This window comes from Dermacentor andersoni, chromosome 10, assembly GCF_023375885.2.
Source record: "Dermacentor andersoni chromosome 10, qqDerAnde1_hic_scaffold, whole genome shotgun sequence".
NCBI classification, from domain to species: Eukaryota; Metazoa; Arthropoda; class Arachnida; order Ixodida; family Ixodidae; genus Dermacentor; species Dermacentor andersoni.
Window position 1 is genome coordinate 111,798,774 of NC_092823.1, and position 23,950 is coordinate 111,822,723.

At 44.9% G+C, this 23,950-nt stretch overlaps 1 protein-coding gene across 2 annotated transcripts in view; it reads left to right on the top strand.

The window, feature by feature from the left end:
* LOC126544686 (uncharacterized) overlaps positions 1–18,577 on the top strand; it is a 64,799-nt gene extending 46,222 nt beyond the window's left edge. Inside the window, exons 1-7 of one of the 2 annotated variants that reach the window (XM_050192138.3) lie at positions 70–234; positions 3,672–3,740; positions 5,096–5,167; positions 6,297–6,389; positions 8,636–8,737; positions 12,893–13,002; positions 18,428–18,577. In XM_050192138.3, coding sequence (XP_050048095.2) covers positions 171–234; positions 3,672–3,740; positions 5,096–5,167; positions 6,297–6,389; positions 8,636–8,737; positions 12,893–12,993 — 501 coding nt within the window. In that variant the 5' untranslated portion in view covers positions 70–170 and the 3' untranslated portion in view covers positions 12,994–13,002; positions 18,428–18,577. Of the gene's footprint in view, positions 1–69; positions 235–3,671; positions 3,741–5,095; positions 5,168–6,296; positions 6,390–8,635; positions 8,738–12,892; positions 13,003–18,427 lie in introns of those variants that run through there. The other variant, XM_072284992.1, reaches the window with a different exon arrangement.
* Positions 18,578–23,950: the final 5,373 nt, after the last annotated feature.

Sequence of the window (23,950 nt, forward strand, 5' to 3'; positions counted from 1 at the left end):
AGGGATGTCTACGACAAGGAAGATTGTTTACCCGGCGTTGTTTACCAGGCTGCGCTGATGTTTTCAATGCCGCTGAAACAGGGCTAAGTTCGCGCCCGAAACACCGCTTCTCTAGTAGTGTAGCCAGTTGCGTGCTCGGTTGCGCAGGCGGAACAAGCTAGTGGGAAACGATGAAGTCGCTGGCAATGCTGAACACCATGGTGGCTGCACTGGCAGTAGTAAGAGTTACCTATGGTAAGTCTCGCCATCACTTGGTGGCCTTTCGATTTACTGTTGCTGTTAAGTTTTAACTAATCTGGTTCTACACTGGCGCACCTCCTGCGTTTGCTTAGATCTTCAAAGCAAGGATGTGTATCCATACCCTAATACACCGCCATTAATATTCCTAGACTGACCAATTAAAAAGCTGCTCATTTCGCGGACGTGACAAGCAAGATGTGGTTTCAATGTGGGGTTAGTAGTAAATTCTGAGAGTTTAAGGCGTCATGAGCCAACAACATCTATTTGGGCGATAGTTCTACCGTGCCGTTTCATTTTAAGATGGCAGCGTTATATGCTGAACCTCATCAAAAATGTGTCAGGTCTACGAAAATCACGCCATAATCATCATGCAAGTACTCAAGATGGCGGTGATTTGCTGTCATAATGTGTAAGGGAGTTGGCATACAAATGTTTGGAAGGTTAGTTTTCATGAAGGAATTGTGTCGATAGGACGTGTATTCGTTGCAAGGAGGTAATTTGGCTACAGTTTTCCACTGACTAATTTTTTAGAAAATACCCGGCAGCTTACACCCCTACAAGGGTAGTAAATATGTGAATGCTTAAAAATGTTTTTTCGGTCATATTCTGGCAGTTTGTGCCTACCTAACTGTTAAGCAAGTATGCATAGAAATGCTAGAAAGGTTGTACTTTTTAAGAAATTGTTCTGTTCATGAAGTTTATTTGTATCAATGTGGACACTTAGGCGTCTTCTATTTGACCACTGAGTAATGGCCTGGACAATATGCTATAGAAGGATGCTAAACATCGTAGCATTTGGAAGTGTGTTATTGCCGCACTCAGTCGGCCTTCTCGGTAGGTGTCAATGGTCATCGCTCGTTGGCGCATACGGACTGACCGTCACCGCCGATGTACCTATGATGCCTGGAAGCCTGTTAACGCTGCGCAGCACCACAGACCACGCGTGGTTGCTATCGCTGGCATTGATTCACCCCTCTAAAGAAACTGCAATTAACAAAAGACTGCACATGTAGGAGACTGCGCTTGTGGGTGTGCCGGGAATCTTCCACTGGTTCTGGAAATATAATTTTAGGCTTAGGACCGATTCCTTTGAAACAACCGCGGCAATTTCTTTTCTTAGGGAGCTAAATTTATGTGCTGAGGCGGATACGCGGTAAGGACATTGTGTAGCGTTTTCGGGAATGATTGACTGCTAACTAGATGGAGGGCTCAAAGGGACATTCCATACACTGTCATTGGGAAAACAATGTCACAGCTGATTGGAATTATGTATGCAACTCCCATTCGCAGTGTCCTATCTCGAGGCATCCGAAAAAGAAGCATGTGAAAATCTCGCCGAACTATGCAGATCGCAGCCTTACAGAGTCCCTGTCAGATTTTCACTGTTGTTTCTGGGTCTGAGCTTGTGCCTTTGGTTCGACGTATGAACGCGCTTATGGCGTGAGATGAACGGGCGGATGCGCATACACAAGAAGAAACTCATAACCCCCAGTATCACTGGTTTTAGTCGCGCCTTCGCGAACTCTAATTCTCAAAGACTGGCAGTTGTCGTCGCTCAGTGGAAAATGTAGATTCATAGATATTCATAACCTTTCCTTATTCATCCGAAATGGCGAAAGCGTATGCTGCGTCTTTACATAACCAGTTTCTCCTTCCACGGAGCTTCCATAAAAAGGAACGGAAAGCCACTGACAGCTCAGTTGCACTTTTGATTACCCAGACCATGTTAAGGGATCTGTGATTCAGTAGGAGAAAAATTCACGTGAAATTACGAATGGAAGTTATTAACAGGGGTATAACAAGGAACGTATCGGACTACAGTACAGCGTTGAGACAATGAGATTTGTGTGCGGCTCCCAGTCGAGGGCAAGTCCCTTCGCTCAAACACTGACTTCAAGGGTCCACCTTCACAAGTCTTTTCTTTGACAGCTGCTGATAGCCCGTGTTGTTTCGGTGGATTGCGGGGAACAGTAGTTATTGTGCGTTTGCTTCAATCCGCAACCTAAAGGAATGTGTGTGGCGTTGCTGCTCTGGCCGGCCATTGCAGCTTATAGTAGGCAGGTTGAACACTGTGGTCAGCGTGAGCGCAATCTATATTCTAAGAAATTGGAGATGGGAAAGAGTATAGGACACTTGGACTCAAGCCTTGCGGCAGCAGCATCGCATTTTACGCGAGAACCAATACCACAGAAACTGACGAAATAAGTGTACCGTAAAAGTAAACATGTCCTATATTGTGCGTGCGAATTATGGTAAAAGGTTTACAATTTTTTCTCTCTGGGCGTTTCCTTAACGGCAAATCCGATTCCTAATCTGCGAGCGTTGGTTTTGTAAACGCGACACCCGCGAACGCTTTATAAACAAATTACTTTACGAGCTAGAATGTTTAATAACCCAGCATCACAGGCTACATCATCATCAACAGCATCATCAACATAACCTATTTAATGCACTGGAATCAATTCAAAACCGTGCAGCCCGGTTTATCTACTATGAATATTTTTATCATGCAAGCGTGTCTGAACTAAAATCCCGTGCCGGTCTTACTAATCTAGAATCGCGACGTCTTATTTCTAGACTGTGTATTTTTCACAAATTCTATCATTCACCACTCCACATTTCAGCTATATTACCAGCTCATCGTCAGTCCAGCCGCATTAACCACAGCAAAGCCGTGTATCCTCCCCCGGCGCAGACTACCTCTCATCTACGGTCATTTTTTGTGAAAACCGCCAGGGACTGGAACGGTCTGTCTGCCGACATCACGCACCACTCCGACACTCATTACTTCAAGGCTGCTCTCGAATCATTGTTTTGTTAAAGCCCATCCCTCATGTAATACCCCATCTCTGGGGCCTTTGAGGTATAATAAATAAATAATCTGACCGCATGCGCTCCTTCTCCGCGCTGCCTCTTCCATAAATGGCGCTCGTAGCGACATACCACATGCGCACAGTGCCTATTATAACTATAATGGGTGAAATAGTAACGAAATAATAAATTTTTCGTTCGAACTGTTTCAGTTTGCTTGTTTGTGAGCCCATTACAAGTATGGCACGTCGGATGGACTTGGCGTACTAGGGTTGGGTTAACATTACCATATTGATAAAATAGAATTGCAAACAAGCAGGGTATCTCGGTTCTTTTGACATGAAGAGTAGCAATGATGGGATTCATTGTTTCATTAATAGTTATTTAAAGGCATGAATCTTTTGATATTTTGAGGTGGGAAGAGTAGTAAATGTCTTAGCTTCACATGTATTCAAAGACGTCAAGAAAGCTTGCTACAGGAATGAAATGCAGACATGACTGAAAAAAATTGTTTTCCATACCTCTTGTTTTTACTTCAGCCAGTAATCATACACTCCAATACCAGATGATGCAGTTGGTCGTTGCTTTTAATTTTTTTTTGCGGATTGATCTCCTTGCAGCACAGAAGATCCCGCAGGATGTGTTCAATGAAGGATTTAGAGGAGGTCAGCTTGATGTCGGTGGCCCAGGTAATGCTCATGCGTTGTGCCAATGTTGAAACAAATATGAAAACTGTGCTACGGTATTCCGGTTAGTCAGGTCACTTTCGTGGGCATTTGTAAGGTCCCATGATTGTGAAACTTAATTACATATTGTGCTGAATTATTTCACCTGGGCTCTTTCCTGATATTCAGGAAAATTTGCTTTGCCGTATAGTTTGAAGCTTCGCTGGCTGTGGGCCACAAAATAATTCGTGTCTTGTGTGGCGCCTCCGTGTATCTCTTATGATTGCCGATTGGTTTAAACTAGTTCCGTAAGAGCCTTGAAGGGAACGTAGAAATATATTCAAAAATTAAAGTGACCCTCCTGAGGCTTGTGGTCCCGAAAGAATACGCGTAATGATCTTTGCCCAACTAAAGGAAATGGCTGAACACGTGAATACTTTTAGAATAACAGCGCATAAATATGATCTCCAAATACCAAATTCTCAGAAAGAGGAGAGCAAACTAAATTACATACACTTTTAGTTTCCTCGATTTTCGTTCAGACAAAAAGAGATAACTAATGTGACGTCACAGCGCACTGACACAGGCGAAGTCGTAATGTAGCAGCACCTGCCGACTTTACGCTATGAAAGGCAAACATAATCAAACATCAAGGAAAACTGTAACAATGGGCTCCCCTTTTTTCTGACCATCTGGGGAAAGACAATTATGAAGTGGTGCTCACCGTCACTACCTCGTGACAATATATAGCACTTGAGAGTATAGCTTCAGGATGATTGCAGTGTAGTAATAATTAGCTCATAATTAGTTTGCTGAAGTACACACTTCTTAATACTCGGTACAGCATACAAAAATCCCTGATAGACGCTATGCATTTAGTTTCCAATGCTTACATCACAGTTTTGAGCTATCAAACGTGTTGCAGCCAAATGATACGTTCGTCATAGCAGAGCTAATTAGTTGGTGTTTGCTAATAGCCACTTCTACGTAATTTTGGTCCGCCCAGCAGTCTCTTTTTCACTGTAGGCGCTTTAAATTGCTTTCAAAAAACTGCAACAGAAGGGTGGGGGGTGCTTTGATAAAGTTGCACCAAATGGCGCGTAATTTTCGAAAGTTTTGTAAATGAGCTACGTAGAGCATGGAGAAATAGCCTGATAGAATAAGTAAATCGCAAATACAACGTAAGAAATAGTCCAAAAACAAGATCACAGCTAGTGTCTGGTAAGAATGCCGCCTCATTCTGTACGTATTTGAGTCAGAAAACTGAATCAAGGAACAAACTGAAACTTGCTGGAGGTTACCAACATGCGGTAAAATCATTTGAGAATACCGACAATTGTCTTTTTATTTGTGCTCTCATTATGACCATTGGCTACCAGTTGGCGGCTTCCTCGGCCAAATGGAGCCAGGTGCAGGTACAGGCTACGGCATTCCCGGTGTCGACTACGGAGGTTCGTAAAAATCTTACTTTGGCATCACCACCAACAAAGTTGCCTCAGTGGCGCGAAGTGTCTATTGGACGTCTCTGTAGTAACAAAATATAGCACGCGAGTGCGATTTGGGTTTTGCCTATGAGTTTCTGAAGCTAGCGAATAACTACAGTATACAGTATAGTCAGTACTAGAAGGCTTGACACAATTCGAGAGAGTGAGAGTGAGGAACTTTGTTGCGATTAGAGTGGTTTGAAATTTGAAATCAATATGCAGCGTGCGCTTTCAAGAACATCGGTAAATGCATGAATAGAAAAATTAGTGCATGCGCAGTGCACGAGCCTTTGCGCTTCAACGGAAATGACGTAGTTGCTCTTGAAAGTGTGATTTGGGGTTCGAACATTTGAATGAAAACAATAAACGGGACAAAACACAGTACTTCGTAACGCGCAATTGCAGTGTTAGATTTTAGCTGCAAATTTGCTAGCTGGAGTTGCTACGATGCTTTCTTAAAGGAATATCTTATTGTTTCTTTACATAACCTCATTTCGAAAGCGCTCTTGAAATCTAGAGATGTTTTATCAAACTTCGATATAGAGCAAACATTCCCATTTCGCCCTGCGCCCCAATTAGTACAATTTGGAATTTGCAAGTGTAATATTACTTTTTTTCTGTGAAAGCGTGGTCGCTATAAAGTCAGAAATGATTTTATATGTTTGTCAGTAGTTGTGGCAGCAACTACCATACTATCTTTGAGAATTGCTGGAGTTTCCTTGACGTGCAGTGCATTTATTGCACGGTGCTGCCGTGATTTGCTGGCAATAGTATCGATTTTTCGCTCTCTCTCTACCCCCCACTCTAATTTTTTATAACTTGAAAAGTAGAACTTTGGGCCAGTTGGTGATGAATATAATGAGCATTTGAGTATGGTGAACTGCGATAGACGGGTCAAAGCCGGACGTGGCAGACGGGCTCAGCCCTTTTCCCTCGTCTGTCTCGCCTTACTTTGTCCCGTCTAGCGAGTTTCACCGTAGTTTAATTAGCCGAGTTGTCCTTCAGTTGAAGTATGACATACACGACCAAATGACGTCCGTTTAGGCCTATGTGACCGGACAGTTTTTTGTACGCGTTTCACGGACACCGACTTTAGGTCCCGGAATCTATGGTGGAAACATCTTGGGTGGAGGTGCTCTGACGAACTTGGGTCCCTACGGTCCTGGATTCATGAGTGGACAATTGGGAGGTTTGTAACCACATTGCTGTTATATCCCAAGCCGCTGAGTCACCATTACAACGAGAGATAAAAGTTGGGAACATTGATGCGCTTTTAAAGTTTCGTACAGTTTCCTACAATTGTCTGAAGACATTATTGAGCCGCTACTGAAGGGTTCAGTGGCGTCAAGACACAGCACGTCGCGTCAACGAACGCGTCAAGACAACTGCACAGCCTGAATACGCATTCTTTAATGGCTCGATTCTCTTGACACACCAGTGAGAAGCATTGAGGCGCAGTGTACTATTGGACTTGGTACAGCATAGGTGCGCATTGCCACGATTCTTCTACGAATCTCCCTAGCAGTGACATACAATTACGTCTTCACAAGAACGACTCCGATTGAGCAGACGTGAATAGAAGCCGAATTGTAACACCGATGGGCTTCGCAGTTGCCCAAATGGAGCATTCTGAAATGCATGAGCGGAGACTTTCCTTGTATTCGCGAACGGTCTGACCATGACATCGAGACAAGCTTGAGCACCCAAAAGCATATTTATTGAGCGGCTGTGAGTTGTTCACTCCGGCCTCCGAAAGAAAAGGCGGCCTACAATTACAGCCACGTTCGGAGACTGCGCCGATTTCTGGCAATGAACCATTCAGTAAATAATAATGCAAAAAAAAAACGCCACACCTAAGCATAATAATTTCTTGTTCGATGTGTTGTTGTGATGACATTGTGCTTTCGCAGATTTTGCTGTATTTGGACCGACTTGTTCACTTTAACGAAAACTGTTGTGCAGTAGTTTCCAAGCTAGACTGGGGTATATATTTAAAGACACTATATGTTTTATTGCTAATACGCAACAATTCGACTGGTCCAGTCATTGTCAGAACATGCAACATCACGGGAGTCGGGCATGGGAATATTAAGCTCACGTCGCTAGCCACGTAGTGCCTTCTGCCAAAATGAAACTATTTTACGAATAACATTCTTTTTTTAAAAAATTAGAAATTGAGACTTCTCATTACAGTCCCACTTGAGGGGTAAATTCATACTCTATGTCTCAAATTGCACAAAATAGAATCTATTTTTTTAGAAATACACGAAATATTTATTAAAATGGTCTGAGTTCCACGAGCGTGGCGTTTTTTCGGAGCGTTAGTAAGACTTGGTGGACATACATTGGCACTAATAACGGGAGTTTCAAAGCACTAATTATCAAAATTTTATTAATGAACATTTCTTTTTACGAGAAGCTTGCGGGCGGTTGTGCATAGGCAATTTTCGAGGCAATCACATTTTAGGGCACCCGCATTTTTTCAAAATCTTCAAAAGCAGACCTACTTCGAGATGTAAATAATCGAAATTCAATGCTCGATTTTGGTAGTATCGAAACCGAACGCACAGGGAAAGCATACAAAGCAGCCTTGCCATTAGGTCAGATGCAATTACCACATTCCAGAAAGAGGGACGAAGTTTGAAATTGCACGTCGAGGCCGATACTGATAAATCGGGTTTCGCTTGGCAAGCAGCTGCCGCAATTTGCCGTATCAGTAATTTACATAACATGATACCATTCGAACTTCGTCCCGCACTTCGTCACGGGGCGTTTCCTTGTGAGGTCAAAGAGAGCAGCCTTGTCCCCACCCCCAATTGGCTCGGTTTAAAAATTGCCAGGATTGAGTATTGAAATTTCATTAAGATAATCATCTGAATTAGATGCGTTTCAAAATTTAAAAAAATGACGTTGCAGTAAAATCTGACTGCCTCCAAATTGGTCACATAAAGAGCTTCCTCCAAGGTTGTTATCAAAATTTAAGTAAGAAGTTTTCGCTAAATATTCTTTTGAAGCTCGCGTTATATTCGCCCTGCCTGAGTATTGTAGTGGAGAAATGCCACGACCGTTACGCTCACAGCCGTCTTAGAGAAAGCAATCCGTATAGTCAGAAAAGAAAACATCATGTCTATCTGTACTAGAAAGGATATTCGAGCTTGTCCGGTGTTCGTGGTCATCTAATAACAGCGCTAGAAATGGGAGGCGATCACTGAAGAGACATACGGCGCTGAGAAACGCCAGTCAGAAGTCAGCGCTGTGTGCGTTTTCTCTTGTGTGTGTATCCCTTTCCCTGCGCGATGTCATTAGATGATCATATATATCTGGTTCTTATTAGATTTCTTCGCGCACAATGACAGGACGTCGAACGAAGAAGAAACTTAGTCCAGTCACTGAGACAAGGTTTGTCGTAAGTGCTTAATGTATTTTCAAGCGTAGGTCTGGTGGGTGGAGGTGCCGATCTCGGTGCCGCAACTGATATTGACGGAAGACGCTTCAGAAAGGAGGAACGAGAGGATCGCCGGCAATGGAGAAAAGAGGGTAGGCATCGCACACCTTCGGTGTTTGATTTCCTTACGAGCAGCGAAGAACGTTGACGTGGTAATTTCAATGTCTTTTTAGTTGTTCCTGGTCTGTTCTGCTGTTCTGTGTTCCCCGAATAATAGAATGAAGCAATTTATTCTCCAACTCTGTTTATTTTTATTATTGCTGCTTTTCAGCTCGAGTTCTCGTACACCTCTTCCACAATATTGTTCGGTTGGTACGACGGCCCTATTACGCACTATTCTTATGGCGTTCTTCCTGATGCATATTTCTTTTCCCTCCTTTGAATGATTACTTGTGCTAAGTTTCTTTCGAGAATATATTCCAAGCCTATCCGTATTTTACATGCTATATTCCAGGGGCAGCAACATTATCCTCTTTGACATCACTAGCATTAGGTTGTAACATTTCCATTTGTGCTAAGAATTTTGTTTGAGGAGTCACGATGCTGGCGGCATGCAGGAAACTGTCGAAGTTCACGGTCCATCTGTCGCTTCACATATACCTCATTTACGTTGTCGATGTTTTGTGTGTTCTTATTTACCTTATATTCTGCTGCCTTAAAGTGCATACATGACCAAGAACACGCTTGCGCATAGCGACATGTTTCTTTTTGCAATGAGCATTAGGCGAAATGCGGCCCGATTCTGCTTTAGAGGAGACTGCATCAGCACGCGAAGCGTTAGATCACCCTCACCATTCCTTATGAGGTTCTGTATGGCGGCGAGGTGGTCGTTGGTAAGAGGTAAGTGAAAAAGAGCAAACGTAAATCTACAGTGCGAAATGCGCTGCCGCTACGTAGCATAGGTCAATGACGAAAAGACAGTTTAAGGCAGCGCTTGCGCAAAAAATAATGGGCAATGCAAGAACAACATTAATAATCATAAATGCATGTATTTTCCACCGACTGCATATTCATTTTATCAAGACCTACTTATTTAGAAGATCTAACAAGGCGCTTGTAATTGCACTTAAACTATATTGTGAAAATACCTTGTTCTTGTCGACTAGCGGTATGCACGCCTGAATACTATGAACGTTTTCTGCACCTCGCCTTATGATTAGTAATTGTGAATAGGCAAGACGACTTTCCATGCAAGATGAGGTTTTGGAGTGACACTTTTTGGGCCATTTCAATCTTGAATTCAAAACCTAATGTTTGAAGTATCCGAATTCTCGGGTGCGGGCAATTGCCCAGAAGGACCGTGATTACGGCATACTTGATGGGGCTCATGCCTACACAAGCTATGCGTAATTGCTGGCCCATTCAATATATCATCATGAATACAGGAATTAGCTACTACGAGTCAATGACAATTTTAAGCATGAAGCATTCTTTGCTCTTTTCTTTAGGTGAGTAGGCCGGTGGGTAGGTATGTTCCTGCTGCGCCTTGTTTCTGGTCTCTTCAATGAAAAAGTAATCATTCGGTGTCCAAAGGTAGAGTTGAACCAGGGTTGCCCAGCTCACGAATCTGACGTTTTAAGCGAGGTTACGTACTTTGTATTTTTTCTTCTGTAAGAAGGACAAAAATAAGATGAAAACATCCTTTATTGTAGTGCACGAAGGCACCCCTTTATATCCACAACTGCCGCCTGCTCGATTTAAAGGGGTCGTGAATCACCTGTCAGGCTTCGTGAAAAAGCATAGTACACGGATAGCAGACGCTACTGTGAACATCTCAGCCAAATTTTGCAGTCATACACGAGACGCGGAGCTCGCAAGCGGAAAAGTTACCTTCTGAAACGCTCTTTTTCTTTTTCAACGCAAGCCTGCTATTTGCTGTTACCCGCCGTGGTTGCTCAGTGGCTATGGTGTTAGGCTGCTAAGCACGGGGTCGAATCCCGCCCACGGCGGCCGCATTCCGATGGGGGCGAAATATTTCCGGAGCCCGCCACTACGGCGTGCCTCATAACCAGAAAGTGGGTTTGGCACGTAAAACCCCATAATGTAATTTTCTGCTATTTGCTCTATCCGGACGCTTCATTTCGTAATACAGCAGGTCACGCGACTACTATTGGTCAATACCTGACGTCAATCAAGAAGTGTGCTTGAATCAGTGGGCTTCTTCCGAGTGGTAATGTGCATGTTCATTGACGCCGTTCAATACACAGGCTGAAGTAAGCTGAAAACTGCTTTCAATTTCGATAATAATTATGCGCCTCTGGAAAATGCAGCAGTCGTCTGCTCCCGCTCAGCCGCAAACACCCGCGTAGGAATTAAGCTTTGGACACCCCGATTACCGTTGTCGTAGGCGTCACGTCTCACTAATTTCGACTCTTTTTGAACACTCAGCTAGCCTGGGAACCACGTGACACTTAAGGTCAGACCACACGCACACTTGCCAGCGCATACTCACTCCTGGGCGCTTCTGGTTAGACGTCTTGGCAAACTTCGCTTCGCACTGAGCTATCGATAGCGCGTGGAACTGCGCAGGTTTGATGTGGCTACTATCCGTGGGGCAAGCTGGTGCAGGGCAAAGCCGGTCCGCACGACGTAGCGTGGCCAGACTGGGGCATATGAGCATGAGTGCGTACTCAAGCCCTGTCGTGCAAAATGCAAACGCTGCGCATGCGCACAGTAGTCGCATGCAGCTGCGGTCTGCTAACTAGAGTCGACACCGCGGCCTGCGCGGTGTACCGCGACGAGCCCGCTGACAGAGCGCCCTGCAGCTCGCTCAGGACAACCGCGTTTGACATGTCATCATCATCATCATCGTCGTCGTCGTCGTCGTCGTTGTAGGCAGAAAAAGCGGAAGTACCGGCGTCTACGTGAGCATCCAAAATCAAATTTCAACTGCACGCCACGGTGACGGTCAGTAGGCGGAGAGTTGTGAGCTCGCCCTGCTCAGTCGTAGCCTTAAAAAATTAAAATTAGATTATGGGGTTTTACGTGCCAAAACCACTTTCTGATTATGAGGCACGCCGTAGTTGGGGACTCCGGAAATTTCGACCACCTGGGGTTCTTTAACGTGCACCTAAATATAAGTATACGGGTGTTTTCGCATTTCGCCCCCATCGAAATGCGGCCGCCGTGGTCGGGATATGATCCCGCGACCTCAGGCTCAGCAGACTAACACCATAGCCACTGAGCAACCACGGTGGGTTCGTAGCCTTCGCAGTGCTAGTCACTTAAGAAAGAGAAGAAACACCATGACGGGGATGTTTGATTGCCAATAACTCCGCTTCTACTGAACGCATTAAAGTACTTTTTGCGGCAAAGTATTTCTGAGATAGCCTATCTTAATTTCAAATGCATTTATGGATTTCGATATAAAGTGCTTCAATAAAACAATTTTCAGTCTAACGGTGAGCTCGAAAGAAAATTTCCGAAGTGAACTGAATAAAAAAATTTCGGTACAATACTTTTAAACGTACAATAAAGCAGCAAAAGCTTCCTCGTTGCTAAGGAAAGGGAAAACGCATTTTGTTCGAGGTCCTGCTGGTAAAAAAAAAATCATACTTACATTACTTAATGCATGCATTTATTGTCGTTCCCAAATGAGCGTCCGGCCAACTGAGGAGCCAGTGAATGACAACTTCAACCGTGTTTGGGCACTACAATCTCAGTGTTTAAAGTAGAGAACTGTAATTGCTTACAGCTGCATAGTCTTGTATTTGTTGAATGATCCAAGTGTAACATTACAGAATTGCACTTTCGATGTGCAACAGATGTGCAACAGATGCAACAGGAATTGGACTGGCAAGAAATATATTCATTTGCCCAAATCAACAAATCGCCTAAAGTCAAACATGCTTTTGATTGACTCGAACTTACTGTACAGAAGTTAGCCGCTGCATATTCTATGTGCGAGGACAGTGCCTTTCTGCCACAGCTAACCTGCAGCAGAATAATCGTGAACAATGCACACTTGCGCTGGTATAGGTCCCTCGAGACTCCAATAAGTGTTGAATAGAAAAGTACACGTTCAAATCGTGAAAGCTAAAAAAGTCATATCTAGGAGTACACGTCTTGTTTTCCAATTGAGAAAGATTTACACGCTGTTAGAATTTTTAGATTTCATAGGGCTTGCACATTAAGAACAGTGCCTCTATTCTATGTGTGGCGGTGATTATCAATTCATAATTACTGCAACGACCGGAATCTGCTGCTCATTGGAATAGGTTCATGCTCGTTTCTCTGCTATTCCGCAGAACGGGAGAGACGACGCCAAGAGCGCCGGTGGTTAAGAGAAGAAAGGAGGCGGCAACGACAGGAGCGAAGGCGTCTGCGTAAAGAAGCGAATCTGAGGTAGACCTAGCCGGTGAGTCACATTGCACATGCATTTTCTTATTTACCAGTTCTTCTTTATGTACCTTACATTCAATAAAAAATTGAAGGACACCGCAACGTTTCCTATTAGTTGCGAATGCGAAAGCATTAGTGTTCACTTGAACGCCGCTGAGCAGTCTTCGAATTAAGCTTTGGGGTGGGAGTAATGTTTGCGAGTTTTATGGCGGGGCAGATTCTGTTGTGGACAGGGCACTACTATTCTGAAGCGTGTTTCAATAGGAGCACTCGGTTGCATTACCTTTCAAGCTAAAGCACTGGCTAATCGGGCCCAAGCTTCGCACAGAGCGAGCATTTAGCAATGAACTCGGTTTATGACTTGTTTGATTCTATTACTTGCCTGTTTCCTCCACGATAAATTCTTGTGCGCGTTGCCTGCGGCATGGCCACTAACTTTTACGGGGGTCGCACTCACTATGGGAATGGATGTCCATTCAGGGACCTTAGGCTACTAAACGCCACACATCATCATCACGTCATCCAGAGCTTTTTTGTAGGTACCTGGCTGGCCAGAATCGCCTTAGTTTCTGCAAAGCTTTATTTGTCGGACCAACGTGTTCATGTAAGGCGAGCGATTGTGTGTGTGACGTGGGCCTGTGTGTGCTACAATACTAGCAAGGCGAGGATGATGATGAGAAGGGAAGCATGGATTACGTAAAGGTTTAGCACTAGCAAACAATGAGGGAAGGGAGAACGTAGACAGCACGATGCGCTAGCGGTGCAGCAGGGCTCCCTTGTATACTCAGTGTGCGATTCTGTCCAGGCCATAAACATAAGGATGCTCGTGAAATTACAGATGCACAGACTATCAGGTGGACTGGAGAGCGTTTCGTAACTACTGAATCTGTCAAATTTTTCGATAGAAAGGCGGCATGTTTGCAAAGAGCAGTTTTACGTGTTCGTCAGGAGTGGCGCTATTATGCACGGTATACAAAAGTATACATTTTCTTTCTGTAATAAACTGTCGCAGTTAGTGAATTACGCTGTCTTGGTCCCTTTTTTAAGCTTCTTCGTTAGACCTTGCATGTCATCCAAGCTCGCACACCAACACGCTCAACCTAGAGCAGTGCGACAATATGATGGTGATGACACAACGTCTTATTTGTATCACACCAGCGAAGGAACGCTAAAGTGATTTGCCCAACTGGTCACAACAATAATCTCGTGTAAAGCTTGTACAAGGATAAAGAACTATGCAAAAATGCAAACAAATCTCGCAGTTTCATAGTTAGACATATCGATGCGGCATTGTCACCAGAACGAAGACTATGTATGATGCTTGTCGAGAAAAGAGGGGAAATGACAGCTGTTGAGGGGGAAGGAGCAGGCTTAAAAAATTATGACACGTACCTCACTGAGTTAAATCATTGCATACAACCTCCTTCCACAGTTACGCATACCAAAACTAGAAGATCGTCCAACAATGGCGTCAGACGCAATTACGCATAGCTAGCGCATCTTCAAAGAATGGGTAACCGAAATGCAGAGAAAGTCACGAAAGTAAAAAAAAAAAACAAGCCACTTATTATTATTCTCTATTCCTTTGCCAGGTATGTGCTCTTATATATAGCTGTAAGCCAACACTGTATATGTAAAGGTTTTACGCTGTGACATAACTTTTATTGTGCAAAACAGACCGCACACTTCCATTGGTTGTCGGTGTATGCATTGTGCTACTATTTTTGTCGGAGTACGGCGTGGCATATGCCCAGCTCCTCCAAAAAAAAAAAACGCTGTACTCTAAATGAAAGAAATATAATCAAATAAAAAAAGCAATGGCAAGCTTGCACTATTCAAATGAGATGCCTATGTGCTTTCGAGGTACGTGTGATCCGACATTGTATGTGCACGTTTCATGCCGAGATTAATTGTTTGATCGCTGAAAATGCAGCTGCCCATAGTGACACTAATTTGTCGGCCAAATTTGGTTGGAGCAAGGTAGAAATAAATGCGTGGATTGCGGACAATAATGATCCACATTTGATTATCGATTTCGCCGCAGTGAAACGACGGGGGTCCTGTGTCACTGCTACAGCGAATGCCTTGAGTTATTTTAGTGGTGACGCATGGCGCTACCGCTGCTGAGCGAGAGGCGCGTTTGTAGAGTAGGACAGTCGCAGGCGATACGCACTGACGATTTATCGCAGGTTGAGCGTGCGAGTAATGGACTCAAAACTTTACTGCGAACTATCCAATCGTTTAGGTGGAACAACCATCCCTGCTTCGAACTCTTACCCTTGCAACACTGACTGTAACCATGAAAAAAAAAGTATACCTATTATTTTAGCGTATACCTAACCTTTATAAGTATACCTACATGGTGTATACCAAATCTTTGAATGCTCTAACTTTGAACGCACCATCAGTGGTCTACATTAAACCGGCTAACTTATTAATTTAGGGTCCCGCTATTACATAATGAACAGAAACGCCGCACGGCCATTAGAAGTGCAAATGCAAAAGATTAGGCGAGAACATTTTCCGAAATTTACGATAACAGATATGCTCTTGATCCACACCGTACAACCCTTTACCTTTGCATACCCGGCCCAGAAAACACTATCGACAAAACACACTAATACCATACTTTGCAGGCATTGGCCTGCTCAAGCAATCTTTTTGCCCAAAGGCTTATAAGCCAGTGAACTTATTTCACTTCAACAGAAGATCAGAATGCGAGATGAAGTTAGTTTGATTACACCACTATTGTCGGTTTTGCTGCCTAACGCTGAGTTGTATTCCTGTATATTGCCTAACTTCCTTGGAGCTTGAGTCTGCAGTATGGAATAAATATAAAAAGCAACAAATAGGCTATTGTTGTTGCATGGTATTCTGAAACTCCCCGACGAAAATTTTATAAGCAGTTTATATGTATCAACAGATTTCTCACGCGTGCGCTCACGCGTGCGCTTTTATTAACTCTTGTAGGCTGTGTCGGCGCCGCCATTATTCCAAACAAAGAAAATGGGTTGAGTGTGTTGATAGAATGCAAGAAAGACAGTGCTGGTAGGCATCCCCTTTCCTGTATGTAAAAAAAGGACAGTGACTGCCATAGAAAACTAAATATTTAAACCATACTAAATAACATTTAACATTACAAAAATATGGGATATTTCTTGATCGAACAAGTGAATATTGCGTAGACAACGGCATGAGGGCAGCCACGGTGTTAGCGCACACTTGTGCTGGTTGCTAATGGAGTTATGAAGCTGTGCGGTCGCCAAGACTACCTTTAAGTGATTTTATCTACAGCAGAAGATAATTGTGATCATGGCTTAGATCTAGTTGCTCCCCTACCTCCCGTGCCTCCCCTCCCCCCAACTGATGTATCAACAAATGAGCAGCTGTTAAACTTCTTGTATAATCACAACATCATTCACCTGACTTGTAGCAAGAAGCTACAGAAGACCCATACGGGTTTCTCAGAAAGAAAGCTTCCCAACTGAATAAAAGTTATTCCTGGTCTGGGATCCCAACACGGGACCAATGCCTTTCGGCGACGCTCACCTTTTGTAGCTTCGTGATACAATTCAGGTGGATGATAATTTTTCCATTTCATGTACTTCCGTCCACCATGTGGGCTTCCGCAGAACTGATTTGAATATTCAGTGTCCTAGTGCGTCGAGTTGCCGGATAATTCGCATTCGCTCTGCTATCTGCTACCCTACTGGTTTGCTCAGATGGTAGAGTGACTGCCCCCTAATGGCGCAGGTGCCGCGTTCGAATCCCGGATCAAGGCGAAGTTTCCTTGTACTGAGAGGCTTTTTTTCTGCATCTTCGTGGTACAGTTCACGTGGATGACAATTTTCTCTTCAATGTTACGTAATAAGTTTCGGTTGCGTGCGACGTCGCTGGCTGGTGTCGCCGTTCGGAAGACGTTACAGCAGTGTTTGCATTGCATGTGTTGCACTGAACACACAGGAAACATACGTTGAAGCGTCTAACCGTTTGCCCACCAAGTTGCTGAGCTTTGGCTGGCAGTAGCAAGGTTCGCGGCAACTTCTTGTGACGATTTGCTTAAATGTCATGCGTTCCCAAATTCTATTTGTATTGACTTGCGCCAGTCAGGTTGTTGACGAGAATTATTATGTCGCTCTAGACGCTTTAAACCAGCATTGAGTATAATATGTTACTTGCAGTATAACTTTTGTGTGCTGTTTGGTTCGACACTGCGTCATCAGATGTCGTTACTGATGTTGTTTCTGCCTCAATCCTCTCTATTTGCACGATAAACCACGCACGGTGAGAAGCTTACGGAAACGGTAAAACTCATTATTGCCGGAATCATACTCGGCAGTGGAATTATATGCAACGAAGCATCACGATGACTTAGCGATGCGCAGGTTTCGCACTGAATATGAGAAGAACCAAGAACACATGGTATTGTAGACAGTAAGCCAGCGTACGTCACAGGTCTGCGCGCTCACGTGATCATCGCGGTTTCTAAGCATGCCCCTTACGTCATAGTGCGCCAAGTGCTCCTCGAAATCGAAACCGCGACTGGTCGTCATGTACGAGTACATAACTAAACAATCGTCGCGCGCTGTGGCAAATGAGTGTGCTTACCATGTTTCCCCATGTGAATAGCTACTGAGGAAGCTCTAAAAACAAAGCCTTAAAATTGTTGTTTCAGCATTCCTTTAAGTATTATTGAGAATATGGTTAACTTTTCTGAAAGTTTTGCAGAAGCCTAAAGATATGCAGTCCATTAGAAACCTAGATTAAATTTGTGCATACAAGTCATTAGTAAATTCAACCAATTGCGCCTTGCGTAAACCATTTTCTTGTAAACCGTGCTTGTCTGAGATGTCAAAAATTATCTGAATGGAGGAAGCTCGTTAAATGTGTGAAAAATTATCTTTCACATGGAACAGACGCGAGAGAGGTGCGCCTATAGCTACATTTGGATATGCATGTCGGCATATTTGTCAAACAGAACCACCTTTCGGGTTTATGAACTCATTTGTTGCGTAATATCAGCAAAGTCTTTGTGAACAAGCAACTGGGAAAGCTGCGTACTATTCAAGGTAAGAAATGAAGTTGCCTAAGACTACTTTTCTTGAAAGCATGAAAACGTTATACTGCCGGAAGAGTCAGCGTTGAGGAAGGCCATGCTGTCTAGAAGACGTTTAGATACTGCGGAAAGGCGATCTTATTTTTGTAACATCTAGGAGATGAAATATTTTGTGCAATTGTTGAACGATGTGCACTCGAAGGCGTTTACATTAATCGCTCATAAGCGGTTCAGTAGAGTTATACTGCTGAAACTACTGCACGATAATGGATTGGTTAGTCAAATGTCTCTGTACGGCTATTGATGAAACGAGGACTAGAAATACCGACACAGAATCAGGCATGACGTATTTTCTCAGGTATCATACGTATGCTTTCGGTCGCAGGGTTCGATGTGGGCTCCTGAATGGCTGTCATAGACTTTAATGGCAGCTTGACCTTCTACTGGAGCTCATCACACCACGAGGGGACGGATGACCTGCGCATTCTCCCGAGAATGTTCAACACATCCATCAATAAAAAAGGCGCAGCTTCAACTTTTCGAGTGTAGTTGATGATTTCAAACTTCGGCAAAGGGGTCATTCAAGGTATTTCCGCAGGAAGTCCCACAGAAGTCCTCCTTAACGGGCTCTATGCCCCAGGCCGAGAAATCTTACACGCCGGTATGTTCAGAAAAACCTAAGCGGCAGTGATCACATTCACTGGCAAGGCTGTATTCGTTTACGTGCGATACTACAGCCATGAAGTACGATGCAAACCATACCAGCCAACCACGCAATTCTGCCCCATCTGCCACCAAGTCGGCCGCCCGACTGATGTATGCCCAACTCCTGAAGTAAAAGTATGCCCCCAGTGTGGTATATGAAGCCCCCTCAGGACCACCCCTGTCACCCCCGGTGCGCCTTGTGCCAGTGACCTTATCCTACGGCTTCCAAGGGGCGCCCTGATTGACTGAAGAAGGCATCCTCAGCATCCCAAAGTACCAAGCCACCGGGATTAGTCACGATCGAAGTCTCGGTCACGTACAGACCAACAATGGAAGCGTTCTCGCTGCAGGTCTCGCTCCTGCTCGCGGAACCTACAAGGAGCGACCCGGAACCTCAGCGGACCTGCTGCGCTGGGATAACATGCGATGAGCTGGTCAGCACGGCTTTTCCCCTCTCACACAGTCCACCGAGACGGCACCCTCTCATCACGTCTACACAGAGTACCCACCTCACAGAATTCTTCACCCATGCATAATACTGATATTCAAGTGCAAATTCTAGTTGAACTAAGGACCATCAGCAAAGGAAACAAACGCCTTCATGAAGAAAACAACAAACTTCGCACGCACATTGCAGAACTATACACCAATCGCACTGCCCCTCAGCCTTCGACACCAATAACCGCACTCTCAACGCCATCATCTTCGGAACGTTCTTAACCCATGATTCTCGTGGAATAAGCAAAACAGACAGAAATCGCACAAGTCGAGGAGAAAGTCGATGTACTGCAACGGTAGCTTCTAGCAGCAACACAGCATCCAGCAACTGGCAAGCGTAAGTGCAGAGGCACGGGTTGCATAAGATCAGTTTCGCAAGAAATGAGAACACTGGCACAACAGGAAGTAGAGCTGGGACACCCTGCCGATCCACCCGTAAGCCAGGATGAATAGCAAGAACAACAACAAGAATGGAAACCCACTCCTAATGTGCCAATGGAATTGTCGCAGCTACAAATGCCAGCAAGGATCATTGAGACAGTACATAAGTAACGCCAAAACGACTGCAAGCGTAATCGCACTGCAGGAAACAGTCACGCACCCAACTAAAGCTGGCTACGACACGCATACTACCACGCCTGAAAGCAGCGTGGCTACACTTACAGCTAAAACGCTCACAACCACACAACACACAATAGACGGGAGTGACATGGATCATAACCTAATTGAGATCCTACCGCTCCAACGAGGCCGAAAGACCCTTCTCATACTGAATATCAACAGCCCACCCAAGCAGAAGGCCAAGTTCGACTACTTGATCACTAAAACGATCGGCATAGCCAAAAACAATTGTAGGCGTCTTCAACGCGGCTCACCAGGCATGGGGCTACACGACAGCCACATCAAAAGGCACTGCACTCCATTACACGATACGGTAGCACCGTCTCACCATCCTCACAAACCCCGCATACCTCAAACCTCTAGGAAGCAGCGCATCCCGAGATACATGCCCTGACCTCACCCTCACTAAAGGGATACAACATGCTACAAGGCACAACACGGAGGAAACTCTGGGCAATGACCACTGCATACTTGCCACCACATTGAACGTTACGCATGCAAGCCACCCGAGAAGAAAGAACACTCACAAACTGGACAGCTTTTCGCAAAGAGCGAGCGGATGACTCCTCAACAGGTATTACGGATTTCGAGGAGTGGGTTCAAGAGCTTCAACAAGACGTAGACAGACATTCAAAACAGATCACACTCACCACAGACCTACCGGCCGTATACCCGCAGTTTATTCACCTGTGGGAAGCACGTCGAGGCCCAGTTAGGAGATGGAAGCGCCAAAAACATAATCACAAACTGAAACTACGTATAGCAAAACTCAAGGCAACCGCGAAATTTTATGCTGGGGAGCTCACCCATGACAAATGGCGACAACTATGCAACAAGTTGCAGGGCAATCTTAGTATGGCCAAAACATGGTCGATGCTACGCCATCTTATTGACCCCACAAAAAGCAAGGCAGTTAGCCAGCAAACAATACAATGTATCCTCCACAACCATCCGGGTTCTGATGACGAAATCCTGTAGGAGTTGCTGGCGTGGTACACAGGTGATTTCGAACCCGCACAAGGACATCCTTTTGCGTACCGCGGGAACGACAATTACGATCTCGACAAGCCAATCACTATTACTAAGGTGCAAAAAGCACTCCATGCACTCACACGAAACACCACCCCAGGCAAGGACAAAATAAATAACAAGTTCCTGGCAATCAAGATGATGGCACCATTCAACCTCTTACTGACGTTTTTAATCATCACTGGGAAGCGGATACGCTACCCGCAGTCTGGAAGCACGCGGACATTATACTCATTCGTAAGCCAGGCAAACTGACCAGCTTAGAAAATACGATACCAATATAACTGACTTCATGCCTAGGCAAGCTTCTGGAACATGTCATTCTGAACTGACTTCAATCTTACCTAGAATCCAGCGACCTCTTTCCCAAAACAATGTTCGGATTCGCACCTTTCTGCTCATGACACCCTACTTGAACTGAAGGAACAACTCCTTGAACACATCTCACCACACAACACCAGAACGATTATAGCACTCGATCTCAAAGGCGCTTTTGACAATGTGGCTCACCATGCCATCCTTACAAGCCTAAGTCTCATGAAAGGTGGTCATAATGCTTACAATTACATACGCGCCTTTCGAAGCAACCATACGGCCACAATAGGCATTGGCTCACTGAGAACCCCGACGTTACCTACCCGCAACAAAGGAGCGGGTAGGTAGCGTAGGTAAAGAAGCCCTAGGAGTACAGAATACAATGAGAGAAATTATAGACGCCCACCTCATGAGCCAACGAGAACGCCTAGCCCTCACACCAACAGGAACAGTCCTAGCGCGCCTAGGCTACCCCACACACGGCAAAGGCAACGAACAAGCAATCCATCTGGCCCCCAACTCCCGAGAGCACATCAAGGTAGCCCCTATCCCCAGACGCATGCACCCGGAACATCATGCCGGTCGTCGCCAAGCTCGCGCAAAGACTCTACAGACAAATTATGGCAGTGTCCCCACCACACTTACACAGATACCGCGCAGTACACCCAAAAAGCTGCCATGACGGCCAGCGTTGTCGACCATAACCTTCAAGAGGTGGTCTCGATGGCGGTCTGCACTGCCAGCGCCCTCGTAGCGAAGGAGACAACCACCGCCTTGGCCATCACCTCTAGTCTGACCAGTGAGTACGTCACAATTATTACTGACTCCCAGGCAGCTTGCCGTAGCTACGCGAGAAGCAGAATACCTCCAATCGCCCACCGACTCCTCAAAGAAGCCTCCCAATTACCGGACGTGGAAATAGTATGAACTTCAGGACACAAGTCCCTCCGTGGAAATCAGCGTGCGCACGCTGTAACCCGAGCTTATGCCTCCCGGGCGCCACAAGAGAGGGATACGGCCGCATTTATGAAGCCCGTACCTTTACAATACGCCATACTACAACACCAGATAATGAACAGACGACAATACCCACATCCACACAAGACCCTGTCACGTGAAGATGCTGTAACATGGCGACAACTACAAACCAATACATACCCCCGTTAAGGAGACTACACGCAATACACCCTACACTATACTCATACAAATGTCCCCTTCGTAACGACTACGCCTGCTATATCACACCACATGGGCGTGCCCCAACCTGAAGGAAGCCCCACAAATACGCAACCACACACCCCAGCACTGGGAAGCCGTGCTGACTAGTTCGGAACCTTGTAACCAGCAGCACCTGGTGCGGCGGGCTCGGGAGACAGCACGAGCCGCAGGAGCCCTGGACTAAGGGCGCATTCCGCACAAGCAGAAAGACACCTGCTAGTCCTTTCCTTTTTTAATAAATGTTTTTCCTCCTGCTTGTCCTCCTCCTCCTCGATGAGAATCAAAACCTACCTACGACGCTTTTCAGGTTATTTTAAAAGCTGGAGCTTGTCTCATCAGACCGTAGGGAAGAATGTTGCATGCAGAAACCTTCACTTCCGCTCCCCCTTGTGCTGAGACCAGATGCCCTCTCGTTGCGGAAGTCACCGGCTGGCAATTTTATTTCGTCATTAGACGTATTATCATTTGCGGAATACGGCGTTACCGTAGACTTAGACGCAAACAACCGCGTTGGTGGCGTCTTATTGCGGCGCAGTTCAATGAAGGAATGGAGATGGGTATTGTTGGAGTCATCAAACCTACTCTATTTAGGCGCTGGTGAAAAGCGCTTGCACAGACATCCACGCCAAAAAACATTATTTTTTTTCTCACACGTGAAGGCCTACGTATCATAAAACCATTTCTAACCTATTGTGGCTCGACAACACTTCGCAATATATTGATCACACTGAAGAAAAGTCGAGAAATGCACAGGGTAAAAACAAAATAGGGCCTGAAATTTGAACGGTAGTTCTGTATTTCTTTTTTTTCGTCATCGGTCGCGCAGTGTTGGAGATCCCAGAAATAAGTATGTCGTCATGCAGTAAGAACTAATCAGGAAGGGGAAATGTAATTCGAAGGGAAAATATTCTCCGAAAAATAACCTTCCGGCCTTCTTGTAAGAGCCGTTGCGAACTAGTAGCAGCCATTTCCTTCCCGCAAGGACTATATAGGCACAAGGTGAACCAGACATTTCACATAAGCAGAAAACTAGAAAAAACAAGTGTGAGCACCAAAGCAAAATGCTTAAATTTCCATATTACGCTATTTGATATTTTTGGCGGACGCGTTGTTCACCCGCCTTAGAGGAAGTTCACGGTAAAAACTAACTGCAAGATAAACGTAATATGAAATTAGATAATATATGTCGAAGCCTTCGGGGGATCATTGTCATGGGCAAGTGACAGCTTCACGGTAGAGTTCGTGAGATATCCTGTTGGGGAAGCTTAATGGTTCGCTAATATTGGTTACCCGTGAATACCGGCGAATTCTTAGGATGAACTTGTGTTTGTGAGTGACCGCTGAAGAAAGCCCACACAAATAATCTGTTAACGTTGGGTACAGGTGAATTCGTACAATGCATTTTTGTGTCTACGACTGCTGAAGCGAGCACGCTGCAAGCTTTTAATTAATAGTGTAATCGCCAAGGTATTTGGCTGCGACCACGGAAGATCGCATTCAGCTTCTGTTTAGTTTCTAGAGT